Source organism: Setaria italica, chromosome II, assembly GCF_000263155.2.
Source record: "Setaria italica strain Yugu1 chromosome II, Setaria_italica_v2.0, whole genome shotgun sequence".
Lineage (NCBI taxonomy): Eukaryota > Viridiplantae > Streptophyta > Magnoliopsida > Poales > Poaceae > Setaria > Setaria italica.
In genome coordinates this window covers 41,965,666-41,993,632 of record NC_028451.1, presented here as the reverse complement: position 1 = coordinate 41,993,632, position 27,967 = coordinate 41,965,666, and the positions used below count along the sequence as shown (strand labels likewise).

At 44.7% G+C, this 27,967-nt stretch overlaps 3 protein-coding genes across 6 annotated transcripts; all 3 read right to left on the bottom strand.

The window, feature by feature from the left end:
• Nucleotides 1–3,270: 3,270 nt before the first annotated feature.
• On the bottom strand, nucleotides 3,271–8,477 carry LOC101768062 (glutamate receptor 3.4). Of its 2 annotated transcripts, XM_004957829.3 has the most exons (7): nucleotides 8,196–8,477; nucleotides 7,459–8,104; nucleotides 5,570–6,897; nucleotides 5,189–5,466; nucleotides 5,066–5,097; nucleotides 4,576–4,982; nucleotides 3,271–4,490 (listed from the first exon to the last, which is right to left on the bottom strand). In XM_004957829.3, exons 2-7 carry the CDS (start codon nucleotides 7,736–7,738, stop codon nucleotides 4,017–4,019), a joined length of 2,799 nt encoding a protein of 932 aa, XP_004957886.1. In that variant the 5' UTR covers nucleotides 7,739–8,104; nucleotides 8,196–8,477; the 3' UTR covers nucleotides 3,271–4,016. The 2 variants fall into 2 exon arrangements, with proteins under 2 accessions (XP_004957886.1, XP_012699503.1); XM_012844049.2 differs by lacking the exon at nucleotides 8,196–8,477 and having other exon boundaries at nucleotides 7,459–8,185.
• Nucleotides 8,478–9,854: 1,377 nt separating this feature from the next.
• On the bottom strand, nucleotides 9,855–20,181 carry LOC101765614 (ABC transporter G family member 43). Its single transcript, XM_004957824.4, has 19 exons — nucleotides 19,561–20,181; nucleotides 18,183–18,265; nucleotides 17,535–17,619; nucleotides 17,158–17,448; nucleotides 16,822–16,912; nucleotides 15,482–16,382; nucleotides 15,079–15,239; nucleotides 14,749–14,852; nucleotides 14,468–14,633; nucleotides 14,303–14,389; nucleotides 13,889–13,995; nucleotides 13,261–13,593; nucleotides 12,452–12,742; nucleotides 12,276–12,359; nucleotides 11,730–11,863; nucleotides 11,351–11,578; nucleotides 11,033–11,204; nucleotides 10,525–10,779; nucleotides 9,855–10,411 (listed from the first exon to the last, which is right to left on the bottom strand). The coding sequence occupies exons 1-19, from the start codon at nucleotides 20,050–20,052 to the stop codon at nucleotides 10,139–10,141; spliced, it is 4,338 nt and encodes a 1,445-aa protein (XP_004957881.1). The 5' UTR covers nucleotides 20,053–20,181; the 3' UTR covers nucleotides 9,855–10,138.
• A 3,103-nt stretch (nucleotides 20,182–23,284) lies between these two features.
• On the bottom strand, nucleotides 23,285–27,410 carry LOC101766027 (putative disease resistance RPP13-like protein 1). 3 transcript variants are annotated; one of them, XM_022824215.1, is made up of 3 exons: nucleotides 27,004–27,410; nucleotides 23,978–26,915; nucleotides 23,285–23,815 (listed from the first exon to the last, which is right to left on the bottom strand). In XM_022824215.1, the coding sequence occupies exon 2, from the start codon at nucleotides 26,800–26,802 to the stop codon at nucleotides 23,980–23,982; it is 2,823 nt and encodes a 940-aa protein (XP_022679950.1). In that variant the 5' UTR covers nucleotides 26,803–26,915; nucleotides 27,004–27,410; the 3' UTR covers nucleotides 23,285–23,815; nucleotides 23,978–23,979. The 3 variants fall into 3 exon arrangements, with proteins under 3 accessions (XP_022679950.1, XP_022679949.1, XP_022679948.1); XM_022824214.1 differs by having other exon boundaries at nucleotides 23,978–27,109; nucleotides 27,202–27,410; XM_022824213.1 differs by having other exon boundaries at nucleotides 23,978–27,410.
• Between the last annotated feature and the right edge of the window lie 557 nt (nucleotides 27,411–27,967).

The following is a 27,967-nucleotide window of genomic DNA, read 5'->3' as shown; positions in this document are numbered from 1 at the left end:
TAGCGATTGATGATGTTGCAATTGCAACCGCCAGAAGGTCCGAAAGTGTTGGTTTCAGAACGCAGAGACAAGTGTACGTACGGTGACTCGTTCCATATTTGCTTACGGAGACAGTTCGTCGGTCTATATTTGTCTACCGAGACAATTATACTGAATTCGTGTCCACAGTCAAATTTGCATCCTTTGAACCAAGAGAATCTCACTGAACTAGCTGGTGCTGCTTTTTTTTTTAAAAAAAAAAGATGATTATTTATTTATTTCATTTGCGGGAAGGTGATCCTATCTTGCCTTAAAAAAAATCTCGCTGAATGAAGTAAGAAGTAAACAAAAGTGGATTATGATCTATGATACCTTTTTTCCAAAGAAAATGTATTTACGTATTTTGATACCTTGGAGATGCTTACAGGAAACAGCTTAAGGAAAACACAAGCTTTCTTGGTGGTTGGTGCTGCAGTACCCTTCCAACAGCACCAACCATGCGTTATATAACCTCAATTCATTCATTTTTTATTTAACGTCATAATACATGCATTTATACATGTATGGCAATCTGCACCGCGAAAATATCGAAACTTTGACCACTTTTTATTTCAAATCTGAAACTATATATAGGAAATTGATACTACTTGATTTATTTTTCTTAGTACTCTCATAAAATTATGTTTTAATTTCTAGTTTCAATATTCTTTTGCGGGCTTCGAATCGATGACTTATCCCATAAGAAATGCTTGCTGCTATTAGTTTCAATATTACCAAAAGCTTCTCACGACGCTACGGTAGAGCGATGAACTCTAGTGTATCCAGGTTCGAAGTCTGAGATACTCTTATGTAAGACGAAATCAGACATACGGCTCTCCCTGTTGATGAGCCTTTTCTTTTCATGTTAGTTCCAATATTTAACCTTGCAATAAACAAAGTAACAAACCAACTCAATATAATCAACCTTACAATACTAAACTAACCAACCAGCCAGCAGGAGATTGGCTAACAACCTTGAATGGCATGCATCATCGTCTTCCCTTTACACAAGCCCCGTGCTTAGGTTATTTCCTTGACAGCCCTACCACTACCGAAAGAGCAGAGCATGAGCGCAAAAGCAGCTAGACAAGTGGAATCACGAACCACAAGCACAAAGAACACTTTCTCCATCGATCCCCCCCCTTTGCCTTCCCTTGAAGCACATCGCTACTCATGTCATGTTCACACAACACAGCATTGCAAAAGGCAGCTAGCTAGTCGATCTCATCTATATGTACAGATGTATAACATATCATCAATGCAAGATCACAAAGATATAAGCATCCAGATCGATGCTCCAGCCGGCGGTTTTTGCTTACTCGCATGCACCACCTCGCTCCTCATCATGTGCACATATCCTATGGTCCTATCCATCAGCATCGCCCAACAGGAAGTAAACGACATGGGCGCTGCGTTAGGCCCCATTATGCGTGCTTAGCGCCGGCGGCCGGCCACCATACCATCTTTGCTTCTGCAGGTTGGGCACCGGCCGGCCGCCGGCGGCCGGGCCGGGCACGGCCTGCACGGGCCACGTACCACGTGTGCATCCGAGAGAAAAAGCAAGCCTACCCCGGCCGCGCGCCGACGTACGGCGCTTTCTCGCGGGGTCGGCTCCGGCCGTTCTCCGATGGATCCTCTTGTTTAATTAATGATGACCTGTGTCTCGTCTGCATGCATAAAGATCTCTACCTTTGGATACGACCATCATGACACACACCGGACACCTCGCCGTTCCGGTGAGCCGTTGCCGTCGAGTCCCGTGTCCTGCGGCGGCGTGGCGTGTAGCAGCAGGACCCTTCACGTGTAACCTTTGGTGATGTGATCTCGTGGCACAAGTCAAAACGCCAGGCGACACGCATGGGCATCATGGGCACTGGTTTTGGCACACGTCGGTGCCGTGCAGATTTGTTTTGTCCGGACCGGGCCTTATCGGCTGTCACGTACGCACACGGGTACGGTGCTCGGAGCACGTACGAGTACGACCCCCCTACGAACAACGAACAGTGTGTTGCACACGAACGCACTCGAACATGCGGCGTGCGGAGGAGCTCCTTGCAGCTCCTCTGCGTGGGGGCTGGTCAGACCGTTGTGGGTGGCCGGTCAGGCCAGTTTTGCCGAAGAGCATGGCGAAGAAACTAACGAACGCTTGTCCGGAAGGGACTCCGTCAGGGCAGACCACCTAAAATATCCTCAGACGTCGTTGAGATGAAGAAATAACAGCAGATGGGGATTGGAAAAGCTAAGGCAAAGAGAAAAGATAAAAGGCAAATAGTAGACTGATAATTCAGCTGTGACCCTTTATATTTATAGGGAGGGGAGATCCCGCCTCTAATGGAGTTGAAACCCTAACAAATTTCTTGTCAAAATACAACTCCTAAGTCCTAACTTGGACGGTCTGACCGCCCAGGTGCAAATCTTCCCGAGGTCATAACTCTCTCATCCGAACTCCAAATTCATATACGTTTTGATCTACTCGATGAGAGCTACACAATAGTGAAGTTCAATTTGTATTTTGAGCACTTTGACTAAATCGGTCTAACCGTTTGAGAGACCGGTCTAAACAGGTCCGACCAAGTCTGCCCATTTTGGTCGTCAACAAAGGCACGTTGGTTCTTGGGCGTGCGTGTCCACAGGGCGGCGATTCTATTTGACTATTTATCCTACAAATTCAGATGTAATTTTTAAACAGTTGCAGGAGGTGTTCTCCGCATGCATTCAGAGGTAACATTTTGAACTGATGTGCTGAAGGGAACTCTGCGAAAATTCACCGTTACGTTCCAAAATACATGGATGGGCAGATAAAGATGGGCCAGTCGCTAGCTATTTTCTAACCGAGCCCAAAGGGTTCTCCAACACCTGTAAGGCTGTAACAGGTAGTTGCCGAGACAGCGACGTTGCATACGTACATTTTTTTTTTCACGCCCCAATCTCCAGAGCCTGTACACGTCGGAACCTAACCTACCTAGGCCGGCGAGACGTCCTGTTTAGAAGCATCTGTCTACCTTTTCCATGGAACCCATGCGTCCCATTTCCAATCAACTAGAGGTTGGCACCAGCTCGTTTTCTGAAAGATGAGAGGATTGGGAGACGATAGCACTAACGTTACCGGAACTGAGTTGTCCCAGTCGGAGCAGGATCGGGGTCAGCGATTTGGATATCCTGGCTACCAGCGTTAACCGTGGGGCTGCAAGAGGGCTAGACGGATGCTGCAGACATGCAGGATGTGCTCATACTACCTGCCAAATCCTCATCTGGTTTAAGGCTGCTCTGGTTTCGCAAAATGCTGCAATTACAGTCATTGCATGAGGAGTTAACATGCCGAATTGATGTATTTTGAGTTAGGATTACAAAGTAGTGTACATCGATTTCTCTTTATCTAGGCAGTACATCACAGAGAAATTTCCCTGATCTCAATGCTTCTATTCAGAACAGAATGCTAGTTCAGAGTGTTGCATCAGGGTGGATGTGAGTCTGACAAAATGGGTGAGGTCAGAGATTCTGCTCTGAAATGGTCTCCTTGCACTGCCGCAGTGGAAGGGGGAAGGGGTAGATATGTTACGTCTTCAGAAAGATGAAAGGTCATGCACAACTGGCCACATACCACACCAAACAAAGATTCTAACTTCCCAACTTATTAGGAAGCAGATGCTTCAGATGTTTGCTACACGAACTTCTGTAGGAGTTACTTCAAAACGAAGAAGGCCAACTTGCCAGAAGTTGAAGCTGCAACAGGATGCTACTTCTCTCAGAAATTGCTGCTAGGAGATCCAGATTTGTTGCTGTTGGAAAAAAATAAAACTCAAACTCTGTTGCACTTTACCAGGAGGCAATACTCCGAAGCTGCTTTCAACGCTACGTTTTCCAGTCAGAAGTCATAACAAACCACAGCCAAGAAAACCCCTTCCTCGCCAATTAGGCCTCTGTGTTAGGAAAACTTCCACTTCAGTGCAGTTTTGCGCATTATTCTCATATAGTTAGTAATGCAGTGGTGCAAGGTGTTATGTTGGTAATGTGGATTGTTCTTCTGTAGCTGTATTGCCTATGCTTGGATGCTGACTGTCACCTATGCTTGGATGCTGACTGCCATTTGGTCTTTTCTTGAGAGCATTCTTCACCTCCTCCTCCTTCTTATCAACAAAAGAGATCAATGACTTGATGGTAGTTAACCTTGCTGGTCGATTTACAATCTGGGGCTCAGGAAACTGCTCCACCTGGTTACTGTACCTGCTGTACTGGCAAAATATGCGAAGGAAGAAAATCACAAGAGCAAGGAGACATGCAAGGCCACAGATGAGGAAGAGGCCCCAGAAGCTCGACAGGCTCAAGGAGTTCGACGCGGCCGCATTGTTGTCTGCACTGCACTCTGTCCCACTTAACCATTCATCATGGATCCTCTGGAGATTGCCATTCTCTGATAGTGTCAGGATCGCTGTTGACAAGTCCTCGGCGAGAGGTGAGTCTCTTGGGAAGGCCTACAACAGAAGAAAGTATGATCACAAGATACTTTGAAGAGAAATGCATGTGTGTGTTTTGATTACAGCAAGCAAATCAACTTACAAATCCCCATCCACTTTTTGTGAAAACCTGACCAACTGTCTTGAATTTGCAGTATTTTGACAAGAAGATCTCAACATACGGAAGCTCATCAATAATTGCAGCCACACCACCATTTCCTGACCCTAGCTCTAGAGCTCTTGCATAATCTGACGGGCTATTTAGTGGCACTAAACGGGACTCAGCAATATTGAGCTCATCGACAAGGTAGTTTCTGGAAAAAGATCCAACTTGATAGCCAATTGTACTTGAACTCGAGATCAAGCTATCGAGGCCCTGAATCCCTGATGTCAGCTCCTGAACTGTGAGAAGTGATGTCAAGCTTGCAGTGTAGCTTGAGTTAATAATCAGCACGACAAAGAGCCAGATCAGCAGCACGAATCTACCAAGTGTGCTGACTGTGTTCTCTCCTGTGTAAAGAAATGAGAAAGGAGGTTATGAGTGGACTAGGAAACCTTTGAAATATTCTGACTAGTTTCACATCAACACTTACTGTGTGCAAAGAACATGGTAGAGAAACTAAACCTGAAAATGCAAGAAGTCCCATAATTAAAAAAAACAGCAAGTTAGAAAAAACAAAAGAGGAAAGAAGTAGCTACAGGATGCAGATACTAACCAGCACACAGTCATAATTTGCTGCCTTGGAGGTCCACGGAACTCAGTATTAGTGCGGTGTTCAAGTACCCAAACAACTGCACCCACAAAGAGGAAGATGACACCTAGGACACACCACATCTGGAAGGTAAATGGTTTCAGAAAAGCCCAAGCATTTGATTCAATCTCCCTTGCTGGAGCTACAATAATGAGACCCGATTCGATATACGGCTGGGTAAAATCAACAAGTCTTGTTCGATTCGTCACTATAGCAATGTCCCCTATTGCAGCGTCAAAGTACTAAATGGGCAGAAAAAACAGAATTAAGAACACCTGTATAATGAAATATGAAGGCACCTATGATAAATTTCAGAATTGAAAAGGATGTGGGGAACCTACTCACATTTTCAGAAACCTTCTGAACAAGGTCACTGTAGCTAGGATTCTTCAAACCATCTCCAAATAAAACAAAATTGCATGAAACTGGATATGGCAACAGGCTTATTGCAGCTTTAAAGACATCAACTGCAAATCCCTTTACTCCATCAGGTCCATCATCTTGCATAACAAACTCTTTGTAGCTTGTTCGGAGAGGTACTCCAATCCTCATAGGCTTCCCATGATATGAAAACACCCAACCACGAGGCGTCTCAGAAACCTGACCAGGCCATATAGCACTATGGAGCTGTACATTGTTGGTTGATGAGTTCAGTGATGATAAATTTAACTTTTCAGGAGCAACAACTGAGAGACCTGAAAAATTTGACCAATATCCAATAGTTCTTAATCCTGTACCACCAATATTCAGAATATCGTAAGCTGGGTGGACCAAATTCCTGTCCAAGGTAAATTGAACTGGACCAGAAACCCCTGAGAAATTCGCGCTCCACACTTTCTCCAGTAGTTTATTTCCATTGTTGAATATCCTAAGAGAATCTAACTGAAGGCTACTTCCTTTTGTAGTTACCAAATTTGGGTCTGCAGAGAAAGATATAGCATTCCCTTCGCTCAGAAATCGCTCAATAGCATGAGCAACTAACCATACAGAGTCATAAGCACGCATAGAGTAAGCGATTCCATTCCTGGTAAGATTATTCCACTTGGGCAACAGTGCATGCTGAATTTCAGAAACAGGGACATGCTGCCGAAGCACAAGAACACCCTGTGTATGTTCCATTACAGCAGGATTATCATGCACAGACGAATCTATCACTTCAGAAAGCCAGTCTGTTGCTATCCATACATAGCCACTGCTCATCATCCCCAAAGATTTTGCAGCTGAGAACACGTTAAGACCAGAGTCAGGGTTAACGTGGACAACATAGACACGTGACTCCATTTCATTTACCTGCATCAAGATATCCTCGACAGTAGTATTTGCAGCACCAGGTGGCAACTTAGCTTTGTAAGCTATCTTGCACTTCCTTTTTGCAAGGGCATCACCTAGTGCCATGATGCCACCTCTACCATAGTCATCATCAACATATATGGCGATGACTTGTTTCCATCGATAATAGCTAATGATGCTAGCGATAGCACCCATTTGGTAGTAATCACTTTGTGTAGCCCTCACAAAATAAGGGTATTCAAGGGAAGAAAGGGTAGGATCAGTGGCTGAGAAAGAGACAAGAGGGACATGGAGTTCATTGACAGCATGGCAAATGACATGAGCAACAGCTGAGGATTGTGGACCTAATACAGCGACTACATCTTTAGCCAGAAGCTGCAATGCTGGACAAGAAAAAAAATTTGTTAAGCTCTCCGAGCTTCCAAAGTGTAAAATTACATTATCACTTCAATCTAATAAGAATAGACAAAGTTCTCCATTGTCTACGTATGTATAAAAGACAGGCAAGTTCAACCAAGTATGGTTGGCACAGGAACAAGAATTTACTAGGACTTTCTGCATACTTCCTATGGCAGGAAACTTGGGAAGTCTATGTTTAATTTCATCTATACCTAACGCGACTATGGTGTTGACCATAATATCTGACTTTTGCTTCATTTCTGATATACAGGAACAACAAAGTTACAGACTGATGCAAATAGTGTTTCCATTGCAATTCCTAGCTAAGGCATCAGTTCTTGTTGTTTTCTCCACATGTAGACTAAAAATGGCAAGTTGTTAATTCCTATAATATGCATCACTGGTTATGCTGTCTCTAATTGCTAACAAGGCCAAAGAAAGCTTAACTAAATAGTGATATTGATACAAAATCGCAAAGAAAAGATAAAGTCAGGATCGAATTACAAATATAGATGCAGAAGGAGGGTGGTCAGAGAGTGTCAGACCTTCTATGGTGCCAACAAATCCACTGCATTTAGTGTCCTGCATAAGAACACTCAGTTTCGTCCCCCGGAGTATGCTAGGATCGGCATTGACATGCGCAACAGCAAGCTCAATAGCGGGCCTCACCGCCTTCCCGATAACCGAGTCAAACGTGAACAGCGCACCGATGCGCACCTCAGCCGGCCTTGTGGGAACACCGGTGCCATTCTGGTTACCTGCCGTGGTTCCACTGGCGAACATGCAGGCACACAGAAGCAGAGCGGCAAGGTGAGAATAGCCCATCTCCGAGAACCAAGAAGAGAGTATCGCGTTCCTGACGACCTTTGATCTCTACAGGGCCTCTTCAATTAAACTCTGCAAAGAATGAAATGGGGGAGCAGAGCTGGCGTCCAGAAACCCAGAGAGCTATTTGGTTGGTTCCTTGACTCCGAATTCAGCAATTGCAACTGGACGAGCAATGAACTGCTTGAGCGCGAGAAGCTAGACACATCAGTGGCCTCCAACTCCAAGAATCAAGAAACCCCGTTCTGCCCGCCCATTTCGCCTGGCGCTCCTGCTGCTCCGGTGGCCGCACACCAACTGTTCGACGAAGTGTTCCTACGGGACGAAACGAAATGGCGAGCAGAGCTGAGCTGACTAACCCCTCGTCTGCAAGAGAAACATGCAGCCAAATTCCCGTAAGCTCCACACTCCGCGCTCCTCAAAAATATCCAAAGAAAGCGATTCCCTTGGTGGTTACCATCTGCTCGGCGATGCCACGGTGGGAACTGGGAAGCCAAACCACCAGGGGGGCGGCGAGGTGGACGGAGCTGATCCGCAGGCGCCGCGAAGCCATATTCGGGGGTTCTTGCCTTCTTGGTCCCCCCGGTGGTAGTGGGGGACAAGAGTAACCGGATGCTGCCTCGGATTTGGAGGGGATCTTTTCTGGAGGAGGAGCGGATGCGAGAGTGGAAATACAGGCACTCACTCGTGGTCGTGGGTCACGAAATGCTACAGGGCAGCTTTGTGCCCTCGCAAATTGCGATCGGATTCCTCCTTTCATTAAAAAAAAAGGTGCCTTTTTGTCTTTCCCCTTTTCTTCGCTTGTGAAAATGGATCACAAAGAATTGTGATCGCTCGGAGTAGATGGGATGGGAGCTCGACGACAAGGAATCGTGGATAGAGACACGCATGGGCCACGTGATCTTAGTTCCCTTTCTTTTTTTTTTCTTTTCTTTATAAAAAAAGTGGAGCATGATTGGACGTTGTAGTTTGACAACAAACTAGAGTCGTAGCAATATGCTTATATGCGGCTTTCAAGTCTGTAAAGAATTGTTAATTGTTACATCCAAACAGCTGTTATTTTCAAAACCAAAATATTTCATAAAATCGTCACATTTCTAAAATAAAAAACTTCGTATCTAAATAGGCCCTAGTCGCCCCTTCCTTGTTCAGATGATATCTTAGTTCGACTTAGTGCAAAAATTCCTCCATGAGATGATTTAGGGCCCCTTTGGCACGGCTCATCGAGCGGCTTCTAGGATGGCTTTTGATGAAGCCGTGCCAAACGGGAGAAGGCAAAACGGCTCACCCGCGAAAGCCAGTAGAAGCCCCGCAAAATGCGGTCTCTACGTTTCTCCATCCACCGGAAGCCAAAAAAAGTGGCTTATTCCGGCTCCTCCTCGTCACTTTCCATCCTTGTCCCCGGTGGTGGCGGAGGGGCGGAGGAGTGCCGGGGCGGCGCCGTGGTGGCGGAGGGGCGGAGGAGGACCGGGGCGGCGCCGTGGCGGCGGACGGAGCCGAGGCCGGCAAGGCGGCGCTGTGGCGACCGAGGGGCGGAGGAGGACTGGGGCGGCGCTGTGGCGGCGGAAGGAGCCGAGGCCGGCAGGGTGGCGCTGTGGCGGCGGAGGGGCGGAGGAGTGCCGGGGCGGCGCCTTGGCGGCGACGGAGCCGGGGCCGGCGGGGTGGCGCTGGAGGGGCGGAGGAGGGCCAGGCGGTCGGGGCGGATAAGGTCGGGAGGGAGGAGCGGATGGATAAGGAGAGAGGAGGGGAAAAGAAAAGAAGGGGAGAAGGAAAGAGAAAGAAAAAGAAAAGGAAAATGAGGAGAAAAAAAGAAAAAGAGAATAGAAAAATATAAGGGTATTTTGGACATTTGACACCTTCTTTCCAATCTAAAAAGCTAGGAGAAGCCGTTTTGCCAAACATTTTCCTTCAAAATAAGCCAGAGCCAGAAAAAGCTGCTTTTCCAGATGAGCTAGAGCCAAAGTTATTTTTGCACGAGCCAAAACCGTGCCAAACGGGCCCTTATAGAGCTTATATATGCTAAATTCCTCTAACATGAATTAATGGAGTGGTACGGTATTTGATGAAGTATGGGACCTTATTCAAATTTCTCCCGGACGCTACGAACCCAACTTGTGCTTTCTTCGGTAGTCTTAATTAAGAGAACATGTGGTCGGGATGGTCACTTTTGCAACAGACTTGGGCCGTCGATAAAGAAAAAAAAAGAAGGAAAATGGAAAAAAAAATCTAGATTTGCTGAAACTGTGATCCGGCAAGTAGGTCTACACTCAAAAAAGGAGGGGGGAAATTACATTGTGGTCGAGTACTCTGAGTAATTACATGTTATCCAATACGTAACCCCACACTTAACGAGGACGGGTAATCAAGTAAGTACATGCTATATCCTCTACTGGTCACCATCTACCGTTTCTGGAAGTTCAAGGCCTTGGTGCCGTAAGCGAAGAGGAAGAGGAACAAGAGGATGTAGCCGAAGTGCGCCAGCAGGACGTAGCCGACGAAGTCGTGCTTCATGCCCAGGGTTTCTTTCAGAACTTCCTTAACTGCTTTGCCGGCGAGGTTGCCAGGAACCTCAACGCTACGGCCTATGTCGCCAAACTGCGACGCGATGACGCCATAGATGGTCCAGGCCACGGGGTCACACCAGTAGTACCATCGCCACCAGATAGGCAACGCCTGCAAGAGTGAAATAGTTTCAGAAACTGAATTGGCAGCTCAGGGCGCCGGTTGGTACCATGCATCCATGAGGAGTGGTGTAATGTGATGCCAGGGCTCACAGAGATGCCTACCGGTCGGGGTATGAGGAATCCCGCGAAGATGTTCCAGCTGGTGAGAGTGAATGAGACAAGAATACTTGCGAGCATTTGGGAAGGAGTGCAGGCAATCAGCATTGCACCAAACAGTGTGAAGTAGAGGAAGCAAGCAGTGATAAAGAACAGGAAGTAGAAGAATTTGTCTGCCTTCCAGTCATAGCCAATCATAGCGTAGATAGGGACAGTATAAAGAATACCCTGAGCAATGTTGTAGACAAGCTCCACGACAGTCTACACGCATCAATCAGTTTCAAGAGAGAAGTTTTAGTATACAATTTGTGTATGCATGGAGTAAAAAAAACTATGAGAAAGTAACTAGTAATCTACGATTGCACAAAAGAAAATGGATGTGTTTGGTTGTGTAAAGCTTTCTTGGTCATGATCCATAGGGGAATAGGTTATTCTGTTTGGACAAAAGACTAATGCATGTTCGGATCACCGTATTTCAATTAATACATGACAACATAAGGTATTTAGAACTTACCAGCGCAAATGCATAGGACAATGGAGAGAACATCCCAGCAGCCTTTTCACGGTAGAAGACTGTCCTTTCGATAGAAAAAACAGGTAGAGCTGAGAGCAAATTTGCAGCTCCAAGGAAGAAAATAGCAGCATATGTGGCTCCAAGTAGATTGAGCAGGTCCTGTTCTGTTCCTCTGTACAAATATTAGGAGACAAAAACAGATCAAACAAGAGTACTTTGCATGGAAGGTCATCGATCTAACACTATCCCATGAATTGATTACAATTAGAACAGAATTAATGGTATTTGTGAATATCATGAGATGGAGTAGGATCATACACATTCTTTCCCTTGCGCCAAAAGACTGTACCGAACACAACACTATAGAGAAGTGTCATAAGATAGCGCATTGCATTGTAGGGTGGATTCTTCCAATAAGATCGAAATTGCTTCCATGTATTTGCCATACATTGATTTAGGAAATTTTGGGCATATTTAGAAGGGAAGGAAAGATCCTGGTAGCCTGGTGGTGGAATGCTCAACTCCTTAATAAGTTCTTGATTGCTCCTGAACATATTCATTATAAAATGTAAGAGTAAGAACATTTCTGCTTTGTTTGTTTAAGATTCAAACAATCAGAAGTTTAACCAGCATCAAAGAAAAAACAAATTTACCAAACAAAAAACTGCTGATATAATAACATAGCACATATATTTACCGGTAAAGAGCAGAATTTGCATAAATTTCAGCAAAATCAACGTTCATGCGAGCCTCAGCTAGAGGAGAGCTGACTTCCAGCATCCATGTTGCTGGATTGTATCCTTCTGTAATTTTTGGAACACCTGGAATTGCCTGCAGGGGAATGTCATAGATTAAAAGTATCCTTTTTGTTGTCTCACCTCAAGATCAGGTCACCTCTATACAAAACGGTACAATGTAGGCAAATATGAGTAATTCTAGTACTAGTTAATTCCTGAATTGGTATGCAAAATAATTTTCCTCAAATTGTCAAAATACTTTTCAGGATTTGAAGTTAGTTTTGAACATGAAATGTTGCAATTCCTAACCAAAACATGGAGTTCCACGCGATTAATCACAACCTCTTTTTTTTATATAACGCGAACATATTTCTCTTATTTTCTGAACCTACCAAGTAGAATTGTATTTGCCTAAATTCCTCTATTGATCTGTTAACTGATTTAGTAATATGGAATGTTAGAATTTGGTTTCCCTAGACTGAAATAAAACATAAAAGACAATTCACCTCGAAATAGTCAACTAGTATGCGAGATTGAACACCAAGCTGGCCAGCATATATGACTCGCCCTCCTCTCTTCAGCAACAGAAGCTGAAAGACGTGACCATTTTTCAGTATGTTCTTGCAGAATTCAAAAATAAAGAGATGATATTAGAGCTTAAAAATATGAGTAATGTAAGAACCTCATCAAAAGCCTCGAAGATATCAATGCTGGGCTGATGGATCGTACAAACCACTGTCCGTCCAGTGTTAACTGTATTTCTCACTGTACGCATGACAATTGCAGCAGCTCGAGCATCAAGGCCAGAAGTTGGCTCGTCCATGAATATAATTGAAGGGTTTGCCACTAGTTCTACAGCAATGGTCAGTCTCTTCCTTTGTTCAGTCGATAACCCACTAACACCAGGGAGACCAACCAGAGCATCACGCAATATATCAAGCTCAACTAGTGACATCACTTCTTCCACAAACATCTACATTGAAAATAATTTATCAGAACTAATGCTTTCAACTCCAAAGATATTGACTCGACCTTTTCTTTAGTACCATGGCTGTGGGGCAGGCCTTTTACAAATTCGAATAGAACCAGGCGATACAAGAAACATAGCGTAGTAACTATATGTACTATTGAAGTACATTTTAAAGGAAAATAGCAATATAAACTCATGATGTACCATAAAACTAATTCTATTTGTATATCGGCATAACAAACACCAAATGATTAAGCCAGTCTAGATTCAGGTATACCTCACTTCAAACTATCTTGAAAGTGCATATTCGATATGTCAGGGTTGGATAATATGTGTCAAACTATTTTTAGTGATAGTTAGCACACAACTTTCTTGACACAAAATACAATTTTGGATTGAAAGTATGCTGTCAGTTAATGGGCAATCTTAGTACTGGTCCTCAAAAGCTACAATCACTGCAATTATTTTTCTCTAGCAGCATCAAGGCATAAGCGCATACAATACAGGAAAAAGGTGCATACCTTTCTAGTATTCTCATCAACTTCTGAAGAAAGACGCAACCAAGCAGAATAAATGAGTGATTCATACACAGTAACATTTGGTGAATGGATATCAGTTTGTTCACAATAGCCACTGATGCGAGCAAAAGTTTCCTGTTTCTTAGGGTAACCAGAAAGCTTTATATCTCCCTCAATAGTTCCACTTGTCTTTCTTCCTGCCAGTACATCCATTAGAGTGGTCTTTCCAGCTCCACTGACACCAACTAGTGCAGTCAGAACACCTGGTCTGAATGCACCACTAATATCAGATAGCAATTGAAGGCGGCTTTCTGTAAAACCTTGTTCTTTCATTGCCTACAAAGCATTTTGCATTAAACGTTAAAATACAAATTGTGTTACTGATTTAAGTAGCAAAAGTACTAGCTTAGTTCAAAAGATTATTATCAATAACTCAGAGGCACCAGGCAACAGAAAAAAGATTATAATTGGTAAAGTAAGTTTCTGCTCCAACAATGATGTGTTTCAACAAATTTTCCTGATCTGGTTATATCAAAACTTGAATTTCTGCTCCAACTATGATGTGTTTCATCAAATTTTCCTGATCTGATTATGTCAAAACTTGGAACATCATTTTAGAAGATCAACTTACAGCAGGCATGTCAACGTAGTAGTTCATGTGGTTGAAAGAAAGTGAAAGTGGTTGGAAGGGCAAGACCATTCCTGTCTGGGTTCTCCTGTTTGCTGCTTCATCCGTACCTGACATGAGATGATAGATGTAGATAAATATATTAAAATATGAATAGAAACAAAAAAGGTACGCTTCGTGAATCATGATGCTTGCAGGTCCTAGTGCGAGTTGTAGGAATCAAGCCATTTCATTATTTGGGCTTCTTTAAATGTAGCATTCTCATTGGAATTTCATATAAAACAAAACATCAAGAATGGATGCTTCTTTTCCTCCAAACTTTTAAAATCCCAATCCAAATGGGCTATATTGAGAGAAAGCTAGGAAGAAGTAATAAGGGTCGAAAAAGACACAAGGGTACACTTGCTGCTCTCTTACCATGGGGAACCTGGTGCATTTGTTCTTGATCTGTTGACTTCTTTTTGTCGTCGTCATCAGAAATAACAGCATTTGAACTGCCACCAGCTGTAGGAGATATAGTTCATAAGTGCTGTACCTAGGCATCAAACTAGTGACAATTGCAGAAAAAAGAAAGAAGCTTACGGCTCAAGAATGTAAGAGCACAAAGGAAGAGAACATTGAAAAGAATAATAAATCCTATCATGGCACCGATGGAAAGCCAGTACCCCCATTGACCACCAAAGTAGCCTTTAAATTTCAGAATAGCCTTCCCTATTGTTGGTGCATTAATGTTTGCATCAGTGTTCAGCTGCAATTAAATGCTATATTAGTTCAAGATATGTCAACAACCTAGAAACTAATATAAGTGAAAAAAGATAGATATATTTAGAGAGAAAAATTTGTGAGAGTACACAGAAACTTACACCGGCCCATCTAGTGGCAAGGAATTCATTGATAGATATAGCATTATTACTGTACATCATGGGAGATACCCAGTAGGCCCAAATCCACCATGGTTTAATGTCCTCTGTACACATAAGTATCAAGAGGCACAGTAAGAAACATTAGTACTTCATAGTTCGCAGTACAATATTCAGGGAACATAAGGAAGAAATCTCAATGAAGAAAAGGTTTCAATCGCCCTTCAAGGACATTATGTTGTTTATAGCAAACAATAATTGCAGTTAACTAGCAGCCATGGGGAGTAAAGTTCATTATCCACAATGACATCTTTTTGAGAAGAAGGCACTTACGTCTGGGGATGAGAAACCCTCCGAACAAGAAAACAATAAGCAGCGAAAACATGCCAAATGTATTGGCCACAACCATTGTCTTCAAAATTGCACCTAGCAACCGAAACATGGCAACAGCCATCTGGTGTGTTAAAAAGTATGCTAGAAACTGGCTGAAGAACCTGAAATCAGTATACAGAGGAACATGTTACATGAAAAACTGATACAAAAATCGTTATGCGGACTACTATTATTACTATTACTAATTCCTTTTTTTGCTTTTTTACCATTTATTTTATTTAGTTTTGGTGGCATGTGTTGGTTTCAGCTCTAACCTACTCCAGCTTGCTTGAGAGTAAAAGGTTTTGTTGCTGCGCAATTATGAAGGTGTAAAAGTGTGTGAACTGAAAATAAGAACAGCTACCTTCCAGCAGCAGGTGCAAAACCCATAACATAATATGTAACAGTTGTCCACATAAATGAATCCAGGAATGAAAAGGGAATCTTTAATAGTATGGTTGCAAGTCCATAGGTCCATGCTGGAAAGAACAAGTAGTCTCTCTGTTTATAGAATACTGGTAGCTTTTTTATGGTCATGTTCATCTCAGTAACTCCAATGAACATGATTGTGATCAAAGAAGAAGCCAAAGCACCATTAAATTTGCCATTATCAGAAAACTTTCCACTGGGCATCTTTGTTCTGAAAAACACTGTCATGGTTATGAATGCCAGCATAAACAATTGAACAAACTTGAATATGTAGAGGAAGGAGTTGCGCCTCATCAGCAACCATTCTCTGGACAAGACTGCCTTGAGAGACTCCCAGCTAGATAACCCATACTTCTTGGTAGTCAATGCAGCAGGATGTGTTTTAGACTTGTCATAAGGAACTTGTAACTCTTTCTGGAGCTTCTGGCCAACATGAAATGTCTTGAAATGTTGCACAAACTCTGGGACTGACACATAACGATAATGTTCCTGGTCGTGGCACCAATACTGCTGTTGATCTTTCCTGGAAGTCACCTCTTGAAGGAAGTCTGCCACTCCTTTCCGTTCAGGGCACCGGAAACCAGCACTCTCAAAGAACTCAAGGATATCAGCCCGCGGCCCATGGTAGACTACGTAACCTTCTGATAGTAAAATGATGTCATCAAATAAATTGTAGGTCTCAGGCGGAGGCTGGAGAAGGGAGATCATCACTGTATTATTCATCACATGAACCATCTGTCTGATGTATTTGACAATCTGAAATGTGCTGGAACTATCAAGCCCAGTAGATATTTCATCCATGAACAAAGCCTTTGCCGGTCCAGTTAACATCTCACCTACAACCATAGCAGTTATTGAAGTCCAAGAAAGCTAACATCAGGATTCCTTATGCTCAATATCACACACAAACAATCTATTTAGCAGTAAATAACAGAGGAAGACAGTGACTTAGTCAGCATGTCAACCAATGGCATAGGTTTAGTCAGATTTCTTAGTTAAGCATATAGATTAAGATAACGATCAAGTAAAATATGAGGATTAGAGTCCATAAAGTTCTGAATCTGTAGCTAGACCCCAGAGGGCAAAAACCCTAGCTCTGACACTGGAGGAAAGAACAGTAAACATGGAACTTAGAAAACCAGTAATATTGGAAAATTACTGGTTGTTATGTGGCAATTCATGATTATGATTAAACATGTAGTTGGATAGTTTTAGAGTTTCATGGAGAAATTACAGATCATTTCTTTATATTAATTTGGCATGATGCAGGCATACCAGTTGTCACACGTTTCTTTTGCCCACCAGAAATGCCTCTTTTCATCTCATCACCAACAATAATATCAGCACAAATGTCAAGCCCAAGAACCTGCGACGATTTATAACTCAATCAGCAGAGATAGATAGTGGGCAACTATCGATTCAATTTGTGAGTAACTGTCATACTGACATACCTACTTCCTGTTACAAAAAAAGGTTGGCTAAATAAAGAAAAACATATTTTCAAAAGATTCTCTTCCTAAAAGCCTAGTAAGAGAAACAAATATTCAAGTTGAAGCCAGAAGAAGGCTTAAACCATGTTATTTTAACATGCAGAAAAATACCGGAACTCACCTTGAGAATAATATCTGTCATAATGTTGGTCTCCTTTCCTTCAACTGCAGTTGCCTTCATGAAAGCATCAATCTCGGGGTCAGGCTTAATGCCAGCATTTCGTTCCCGTCTAGCTAATTCTGACAGCATATCGTATCTGGCGCCAATGCCTAGACATCTTCTGGAGAAGTCCATTGTCTCTCTTACAGTCATTTCTCCATTGTGCAGATCATATTGACTGACATATGCACTAGTCCTCTCAGGATAGAACTCAGAAAATTCATGGCCACAGTAGGTGATTTTCCCAGACACCTGTAGCAGAAATTGAGTGATGTGGCATATGCTACGCACGCATAATCAGAAGAAACTACATTATGCTACATGAATAAACATACAACCTTAAGATTCTTAGCAGGCTTCCCAGTTAATGCTCGCATAAGTGTGCTTTTCCCAGATGATGGAGGCCCCAGAAGAAGTGTCATCCTGGCATAGTAGTTTAATTCAAAAAAGTTGAAACAAACAGCAATAATTTTCTAGTTTTGTACTTTTTATCAGAAATAGTGAAATAACCATTTTGATTGATACCAGAAGAAACAGCTACAGTTGTACTTGTAGTAGGTATAAGGTTTACAGAGAAAAGAAGAGCTGATTTTGCCCAATGAAAATCTGAATAAGCGTTATGCATTAATTCTACTACTGAGGAAAAAGAAGGCCTGGAGTTCAGGTTAGCTATGGGTCCTCATTTGAGCCATGGAGAAAAAAGTTCCCCGCCATTTCAAATTAATTTGAAACCATAATTAAAATCAAGTACGATGAACCGACAACAGCTGTAGCTGCAAAAGCCACATGATCATCAGATCACTGAAATATGGGAGTTAGTCGTGATGGCAAAAGGTTGCGATTTATTTTATCCAGTATGGCAGTATGCATGCTAAAATCCTATCTAGGAAACTTTTGTTAGCATTCATATATCTATCAATCTAATCTAGCAGTAGTTAATCTAGAAGGTTCCAAGCGCGACCAAGTTATGAGGGTCTGTAATGTACCTCGATGGCTTGATGATGCCGCTGACATCCTTAAGTATCTGAATCGTGCTCTTGTTGGACGAACCGAACCTGCTGATGAGTCCCTGCGAAAAACCATCAAGGATTCCCGAATTTCAGCCACGGCGAACTGTAACGCGTAACAGGGATCTGGTACTAACAAGCTCGGCATCAGAATCCAGAGCTCGATGAGGCGAGCCCGCAGGCACGGACCGAAATGGGGCACGAGGGCAAGCGCGGGTAAGCCCAACGGAAGGGCTCGGGATAATGCCTAATGAATGTGGAAGCGGGAGTACCGGGGCGGGGGCGGCCGAGACCGCCGCATCTCCGCGGCTGCCGGACTCGGCGGTCGCCGGTGGTCGGTGGAGGACCCCGTCGCCATCGCCATCGCCCGCCTCGAGCGCGCGGCACGAGCAAAGGAGTGGCTGCCGCGTGTGGCTGTCCGTTGGGAGTGGTGGAGGGCGAGGGACGGGCAAGTGAAGCCCTCAAAGGAAGGAGGGTTCAACGGGCCTGGCTTGGAAGGCTTGTGGTCTACCAAGGGTTTGCGGCTTGCTTGTTGGCCATTTTTGGGGTGGGCTTTAGGCCTCGCTGGAACGGGCCACTGGCAGACAGTTCTAAAAAAAAATGCAGTGGCCTTTTAAAAAAAAGATGCAGTGACACTGACACGGGCAAACAACATTGATTACTGAAGAATAAATTTATTGTCAAAGAACATCCAACTATATGTTATATCCAAGTACGAGCACATTAGTTATCGGCAGTACAGTTGGTTGAAAGTCCATAAAAGCCACAAGAGTTTGTACAGAGGCCGGGGGCTTTCTTGTCATGCATCTTCTTGTGAAGGACGATGCCCTGATTTTACTTTATTTCTGTGTGTAGTCCATCTATCTAGCTAGTTGTGGCACGTCCACACGCATGCATGGTTGTCGGTCGAGTGGAGTGTGTGATAAAAGTAAGCAAACACGTGCACTGGAATTCCACGGCGTCTAGAAGTCCAGCGGACGAATCTGGCTGGCTACTTGTCCATGGGCATGCACCTGCTGCTGCCAAGGAATTGTAGGCACGTCGCTGTCAAGGGCCGGAGCACGATGGAGTGCCATCCGACCTGGTTAATTTGACCGGGGGGGTTACGTTTTGGCGGCTACCCGAGCCTGGCTTGACAGAGCCCGACACGTGATGCGAAAAGTCCAAGCTTCCGAAAACGTGGTTGACTGACCCCTGAACTCAACCCACGTCGGATCGAAGCTAGTAGGGTGCAGACCTACATGCATGCATGCAGCATGCATGCTACAGCATTACACTCGAATCGAATGTGTTACTACATGGTAGCGTGCCAGGACGCTGAGGGCCAGGGACCGGACGGAGTTGTGCCTGCACGTACCTCGAGGACGTCGATGGCGGAGTTGAGCAGCGTGGGCAGCGCGCGGGCGCCGACGTGCACGTCCGCCTCCACCGACAGGTGCTCGTACCGCACCTCGATCTGCGGGAGCTCGATGCCCACCAGGTCGAGGCGGTCCCGGAAGCGGCGGAGCAGGCGCTCGTTGTCGTCCTCGACGGCCTTGAACACGCGCTCCATGAGCTCCCGGCCGTCGCGCGGGTCCAGGTTCGTGAGGTCCACCTCGCCGCCGGCGGCCAGCTTGGTGCCCTCCCCGTCCAGCGCCCTGCGGATGATGCCCCGCCGCATGCGGTCGTACGTGGGCAGCTTCTCCAGCGCCGCCCACCGCAGGTTCTCCTCGTCGTCCCCGTCGTCGCGGCTCGCCGTCGACCGACGGAACGGGTCGTCCGGGTCGCCGCCCGCCCGCAGCGACTGCGAGATGGAAGCCGCAGACAGCCAGCCACGCCGGCTCCCCGACGGCGCGATCTCCCCCGCCATCGCCGGCGCCGGTCGTGCGGCGCGTCGTCCAGCGGGCACAAGGGTCGGAGAAGAAGATTGAAGGCGTCCGATTGTTGGACTAGCTACGACTGGATGCGCCGGCCGGCCGCGATGAGACGGCTGAGAGCGTTCTGGCTTGCTTTGGCACGAGGAGTGCGTATGTATGTATGTATATATAGTGTCCAAAAACTGACGACAGACATGGCACATGATCGAGACCTCCACGGGTGTCGTTGACCGTTGACAAGGGCCGGGCCAGGGGAGGACGAAGATTACCGCTGCAGTACGTTCCAGTGTAGGGACGGAAGAAGCGTTGGGTTGGCGGAAAGTTCCTGCGTGTTCGGCGAACGAAGTCGTGCGTGCAAGACTGCGAGGCGGAGGGATGCTTGCAACTTGCATTGATAAGACCGTGGAAATTAGAACGAGGAGCTACTCTCTCCGTCTCAAATTATAAATCATTTTAAGAATCTTGAAGAGTCAAAGTATATCAAGTTTGATCAAATTTATATGATAATATAATAATATTTATGATGTCAACTAAGTATCATTAGATTCTTCATCAATTATATTTTCATAGTATATCTGTCATAAATCTTTATAATTTTCTCTATAATTTTGATAAAACTTGAGATATTTTGATTCTCCAAAATTCTTAAAATACCTTATAATTTGAAACGAAGGGAGTACTCGCCAATAACGGGGCCAAGGCGGCGGCGGCTGCTGCGTAAGTTCATTGTGGCGCCTGGCAAGAATTAATTATTCATAGGCTATCTATAAGACTAGACTGTGCAAGAATCGTGCGTATATGTTCATGTAGCTAGATGCATGCACGCACTTTTCTGATTTAGAATTTCTGAACGTGGCTGTTTAATTTAGTCACCTTTTAAATCATGGCGCCTTTCCACTTTAATTAACATAGTAGTCACCTTAGCCTACAGTGTGTAACAACCTCCTCCTTTTATCTCTCAACTTGGCGCGCAAATTAGTGCGCACAAATTATTCTTTTCTTTTTCCGATGTCATGGACACAGCGCCACGTACATATACATATTGGACGCGGCGTCAGCTATTGTTCTTCTGACCTTCTAGAGAGGTATGCACTTTTCTGTTTTAATTTCTCAACTTTTTCATAAGATACTCCACATAATTTCTCAACCTTTTATATGGAAGGAGTAATTTTTTTATTATAAAAAAGTATCTGCATGCGCCAAAAATCAATAGTTAGTCGTCTCTTCCTTGCTGACCTGATTGCTAAGCTAATACCTCCAGGCTTCAACTTCTCCATGACCCTGACTCTCTCCGAATACACACATATCGGACGAACAAGCGTATAATATAACACGGCATCTGCTATTTTGTCTTCTGACGGTCTGAACTTCTAGAACGGTATTAAATACCATTTGATTTCCTCATTGTTTTTTTATAATAAGCCAGGTAATTACATTTGCCCCAGCTAGCAGTCTAGATTTTGACAATTCAAAGCATGTACGTGCTTCCCCGATTCTAGAAAGCTAGCGGCTTTGAGCCAGTTTCCTGCGACTTGGCGCGGCAGCTGTGGTTGAAGAGAGGCAGGCAGCAACTAGCCAGTGCTGTTACCCGCGGTTCTATCCCTAGCTTGACCGTGGAAAAGTGTAAAGGTCTGGACGTGCGGTCGATCGATCGGTGCGTGCGACGACGACACGTCTAGCTGCTGGTCCTGGCCTCCTGGGCGAAGTGTCAAAAAGTCGGGTCACGTCACGGGTTCGCCCCGATCGAGACTTGAGAGCGTTGCTGCATCTAGATTATAGAGAATTCGTCTGACCGCAAATCATTCAAGTTTGGCAATGGGCAAGGGCAACTAGCTACCTCGCTCACCGCATGACGGCATGAGCAAGGGAAGCAGAACGGCTCTCGGTTAACCCGGCCGCGTCCTCCGTCGTCGTCAAGCAGCGGCCTCCTCCGATCCTGTGTGATCCCAGCAGGAAAGCTATACTTCAACTTTCCAACTGATGCGTCCACGTAGCCCTGAACCTTGTCAGCTTGTCGTGTTCGTCAACGTTAATGCGTTTGGCACCTGTGCTGAGTCGGATCGGAATCAGAGCGAACTGTAGGTCCGATGATCACTCTAATGTTTCGTTTGAGGCGTTGTTGGACTCCAAGAACCTGGGCCGGGCTTTGTTTCATATCTGCATCGCTGTGCTTTTCCATTTGGGCCGAAACGAAGCAGCAGGGATTCAAAAGGCGCCCGAACAAGCGGGCTGGGCCAGCCCGCGCTTTCGCCTGCGCCCCCTGCTCCGACGAGCGGGAGACTCGCCGGCTCGGCGGTCGGTGCTCAGGCATCCTGCAGCGCGAGATTTGGCGCAGTTGACGGGGTGTACGTTTGCGGGAGGCACCGTTCTGTTGGTTTGCTGCAATGGACGCGGCAGGCAGGTGAGCCGTGCTCGCATTCTGCTCGACCAAATGCTCGCATGGCTGTGGCGTTGCTGCTGTTCTTATCGAGCGCTGGATGGCAGGTTCTGCATCGCACAGGAAGGAGGGTCCATGTTCTGGGCTCTAGAGCTCAGATCTGCAGTCTTGGACCTGGAGCAGGCGGCGGCTCCCTTTCACGCGATGTGCCGCCGCATCACTTGGCGACGTGGGCTCCGGCCTTGAGGTACCTACGCTCTCGACGCATCTCTAGTTATGGTACTAGACTGAATGAACTGGTGTAAGGATGTGATTCCTCTTACTCTGTTCCGAATTGAACGCTGTTGAGTGGGATTTGTATTGCTTCTGCCTGTCAATCTTGTCCAACTTTATTCCCGCGAGGACCGATGACACTAATTCTTACACGTTTCTGCGAAATGGGAACATGAAGCAAGGCGCTACTTTGAGAAGGAAACATATCTATCTGCATCAAATTCGACAATAAAAACATTAACAGACACTTAATATGGGAAAGGGCTAATACAATTTACATCTTTAGTAGTGTTCAAACAGCGGGCTGTAGCGGTGCTATAGCAGTTTTTGCCAACTGCCGCTACAACAACGTTGTACTAAATAGCGGGCTATAGTGGTTGAGAAGAGCTCTCTAGCTCTCCGCTAAATGTTATAGCCTGCTATTCAGAAACACACTCATAGAAAAACTACTGAGGACTATGCATACATCTTTCAAGTTAAACAGTTATTGATTATCTACTATGACAGGCTGGCCATAGTGACCATTGTGTTTAAAGAAAAAGTGTGCTTTGCGCCGAAAAAAGGTACCTAGGACATCCTACAGAAAATGAGTAGAGTATATTTGGTGTAAGAAAGGTGTTCGTTTTTTTCTTGGAATACATCGATTTTTTAGAAATAAACTACTAAAAGTTTGCAATAGGAGTTATAAAAACATTTATATTCCCCTTTATGGGAGCAATACATATGACATGTCATCAAAGCCTCTTGAGGCGCAACCGTAGAGCGGTGAACTTCTAGCCTCCTGGGGGTCGATGAAACCCCTATAACTGACCCGAATTTGAAGCTGAGGTAAAACTTCTTTAAGGCAAAAATCAGAGAGATATCTCTTCCTCCGGACACGTCTTTTTTTTCATGACATGTTTGAATGAGTTGTTCTGCTTTTTGAGTTCAATAGCCAGACACTCTAACATGCACCAGAGAAGTATTAGCACCATCTTTGATCCTTGATACCTCTGTTTAGACTAACCTTTTCTTACTAAACTGGTGCTTCAGGATTCTTTTTTCTTTTTTAAATGAAATGCTTCAACATTGCAGTTTTTGAGAAAGCATATGATCAGCAATTGAACCTGCAAAGCAGAAAACAAACAATGACAAAAAGAAGTTTAGCCCATGCTTCCTAACCGACCATATAAATGCATTTCCTTTAAAAAATAAATACATGATTGTGAAGGTAAATCCTTTTCCCCCTTCAAATAAATTTCTTTAACTAAGAAATAATATGAACATACCTTCAGAAAGTAAATACTTCAGGAACTAACTGCCCTTTTCTTATTTCTTTCAATTCATCCAAGTTCAGTTCACAAAAATCACTGGTTAAAATCCTCTTCAGCTTGATGATCTGTTCTATACCTCCCTGGAAGTAAACCTCGCATTTTTGAAGATTCAAAACCTCAAGTGATGCCAACAGATTGCATGGAAGATGAATTCTGCCCAAACAATTGTGTATCCTTAAGCGCAACAGGGATTTTAATCCACCGAAATAGCTTGGACTGCATTTAAATATCTCATTGCATTCAGAAAGATCGAGTTCCTCAAGTGATGCTTGTAAACAACATGATGGCATATGACTCAAAACTTTGCAGTTCTTGATTTGAACCTTTTTAAGATGGGGAAACGGATGGGCTCGTGAGTCTTGTAATTCTTCTATGTCAGACCACTTCCTCCAATTTGGCATATCAAGGAACTTCAGCTTCTCAAGAGATGGAAATACCCTGTAACCTGTTCCATAAAATTCACCACCAATTTGTTCAAGTACTGATAGGCCTTCCAGCACTAAAATCACGAGAGATGGGATTTGCCCGAGAGGTGGAAGTGTTTTTAACTGTTTACATTTGATTAGATGAATGCTCCTCAGTTTGGTAAAATGTTGCTCATCCGCCATCCATGCTGGAAAGCCAACTCCCATGTAACACTGAATTTTCAGCTCTTCAAGATTTGAATTTGGCTTTAAGCCAGCAAGTGTCCTCATGCAAACATCAGATTTGGTTGTTGATGCACCCGCTTCCAACCCCCATTTTAATGCCAGCTTCTTTAAGTGTCTTTTTCTCGATAATTCAACATCACCCTCTATATCTGTGCATGTTACTTCCTCGAGATTACTGATACAAAGTTGTCCGCAGAGGTCATTCAAGTCCTTCAATTCTGTTATTCCGTGCCCCTTTATCCTGCTCACAGGAAACTCCTCGAGCCCTTGGAGATTTGTCAGCTGCCCTATCTTGTATATGAGAGAAACTGTCCGAGCTTCTGCATATAAAAATCGGAGGTTAACTAACTCATTCATAGCTCTAGGCAGTCCTGTGAGCTGGCATCCTCGTAGGCCCAATACTTGCAGAAGACGCAGCTTACAGAGGGAGTCTGGAATTATGGTAATCTCAGTAAAAGATAGATCTAGAAACCGTAGGTGAGGGAATTTGTTAATGAAATCAGGAGCCTTTCCCAATTTAGCTTTGGAATAAGAGAAGTCTAATAACCGTAGGGCACTAGGGTCACACAAAATATTTGCAAGTGCTTCATGTAGCTTGTTTGTTCTGTGTCCATCAAAAAATAAAATTGTTCGCCACTTATTGGCCTTCCTTAAGTCCAAGTGCATATTAAAATCAGAACTATCTATAGCTAGGTGACGATAAAGTTGGAGGCTTCTTTTGAGCTCCCGTGAATCTGTAGCTGCATGGCATTCCTTTTCAGCAATTCGGTATACTGGCTCTTTAATCATATCAGGTATTACATACTTGTTTTCCCATATTGTGGGCTGGAAAAATGATCGGTTGAAAAGCTCGTCAAACCATTTATTTTCCTTTTTCTCCATCTCAATTCCATCATGTTGCTGCATGAAATTAGCTTTCCACATCTGAATCAACATGTTCCTTTCAAACAAATAACCAGACGGGAATATTGAACAGTAACACAAACGCTTTCTCAGATGGTCACTTAGATGTTCACACACAATTGTTACTGAAGGTAGAGCAACATTTTGAATATCATCATCTTCAGAATAGAGCCACCAATGACTTCTGGAAATTTTTATCCAGTGTCCCTCGTCTAGATTTGGTCTCAGTAGCCTTCCAATCACTTCTGCCAGTAATGGTATTCCATGCAGTTTTTGCACTATTTTCTTTCCGATTGGTTCGAGTGAACCCTTTTCCTGGCTTCCAAATGCATGATGCTCAAAAACTCTGCACATGAATTCTAATGGTAGATGATCCAGTGAAACATGAGCTGTTGTTCTGAAATTATATACATCCTCTTCTGATCGAGTTGTTAACAACACAACACTCCCGTTTGCCGCCCCCACCAGTATTGACCTTAGGGAACCCCATAGTTTGCGCAGATCATCCTGCACATCATCAAGAACAAGGAAGAACCTCTTGTTTTCTGTGGCACTGGACAAAGTGTTCTGTTGCTCCATCCGAAAAGAATCAACAATATCTTTGACAATGTCTCGCTTCTCACGACTGCGAGTGGAGGCCAATACCCACCCCCTTAACGCAAAAGCCTCCTTGACATTTTGGTTCTTGTAGATCACCTGAGCAAGAGTGGTTTTGCCCACACCAGCTGCTCCTACAACAGCAATCACAGAAAACTGCTTGCTGGATTCCACGCCATCTCGGGACGGCGGTGCAGCAGGGCATACCAAGCTCAGCAGATCCTGCTTCTCCTTATCCCGGCCGACGATAAGAGGCCGCACTGGTGGCACCTCCTGCTCGTCAGTTAACTCCAGCTTGCCAGGGAAGCGGGTACCACGGTCATCATTGACGATCTTGTCTAGCTTCTTCAGGACATCTTTAAGCCTCCGGAGATCAGCATCAGAAAGTACGAGTTTTCTCATGTACCTGAAAGCGAAGGACGCAGCCGATCCGACCTTGCTGCTCTTCCTGCGCAACTCGTCCCGGATCCTCTTGGTCTCGAAGTCGTCGAGCAGGTCCTCAGCCTCGTACACGACGTCCTTGAATTGCTGCAGCCAGTCGTCGTAGCTATCGTTGGAGATGGCCTTGCGCTCGGTCACCTCGACCAGGATCCTGATCCGGGGCAGCGCGGCCTGCACGCTGTACAGCATGTCATCGGCTTCAGCCTGCAGGGCGTGGTTGTCCTGCAAGATTGATTGCGCCTTCTTCACGAAGTTGGAGATCACGGCGCCGGCGAACCACCCGCCGACTGTCAGCCCTGGTCCTACCATTCCTCAATCGAGCTTGTGCTTTCAGGGATCAGCGGAGAAGTTGAGGAAGAGTGAGAAGATTACGGGAGATGTGCAGTGGACCTGAGCAGGTCAACGCGTGGTAGTAGTAGCTAGTATGTTGGGAAACTTAGATTTTGCCTCTTGAAACAGTCATGATTTGCCTCTCCCGCCGTATGCCCACTTGTTTCTGTAAGAATGTACATTGCTTAACTCAACTAAAACAGGATCTTTAACATCTAAACATGAACACCACTTAGGCAAATAAGTTAGGATCACAACCAGTAGCGATATGATCCAGCCATGGGAGTCGTGGACGAGTCTGGGAATCCCGCTGCCGTAGATGTACCGGCTCGTAGAAGATCCTGTCGACCTTCTGGCCTCCACCTGGTTTAGCCAGAGATGGCCGTCGGCGCGGCGGCGGTCTTCAAGTAGCTCCAGTGCCGCCAGGGATCAGGTGGCGTGTTGGGGGAGTATGCGTGGGTTTTAGGTGCGTTGGCATGATCTAAAACTCAGCGGCTCCCCTTTTAGAGCTGTTTGGTTTCGTTTGCTTATTTTTAGCACGTGTCACATCGAATGTTTGATACTAATTAGGAGTATTAAACGTAGACTATTTACAAAACCCATTACATAAGTGGAGGCTAAACGGCGAGACGAATCTATTAAGCCTAATTAAGCCTAATTAATCCATCATTAGCAATATTTACTGTAGCAACACATTGTCAAATTATGGACTAATTAGTCTTAATAGATTCGTCTCGCCGTTTAGCCTCCGCTTATGTAGTGGGTTTTGTAAATAGTCTACGTTTAATACTTCTAATTAGTATCTAAACATCGATGTGACGGGTGCTAAAAATAAGCAGTGTAAACCAAACCAAGCCTAGTAGCGGTGGGCGACATGGATCGCAACCATCGATTCGGTTATACCTCCGATAAGGCACGGGTGGAGGTCACGAGTTCAAGAGTCCTGGACGTTTTTTTCTTATCCCTTCTTTTTCTCAACCTTTTTGACCACCTCTGAATATTTCCAACAGTTTCTTCTCTCAAC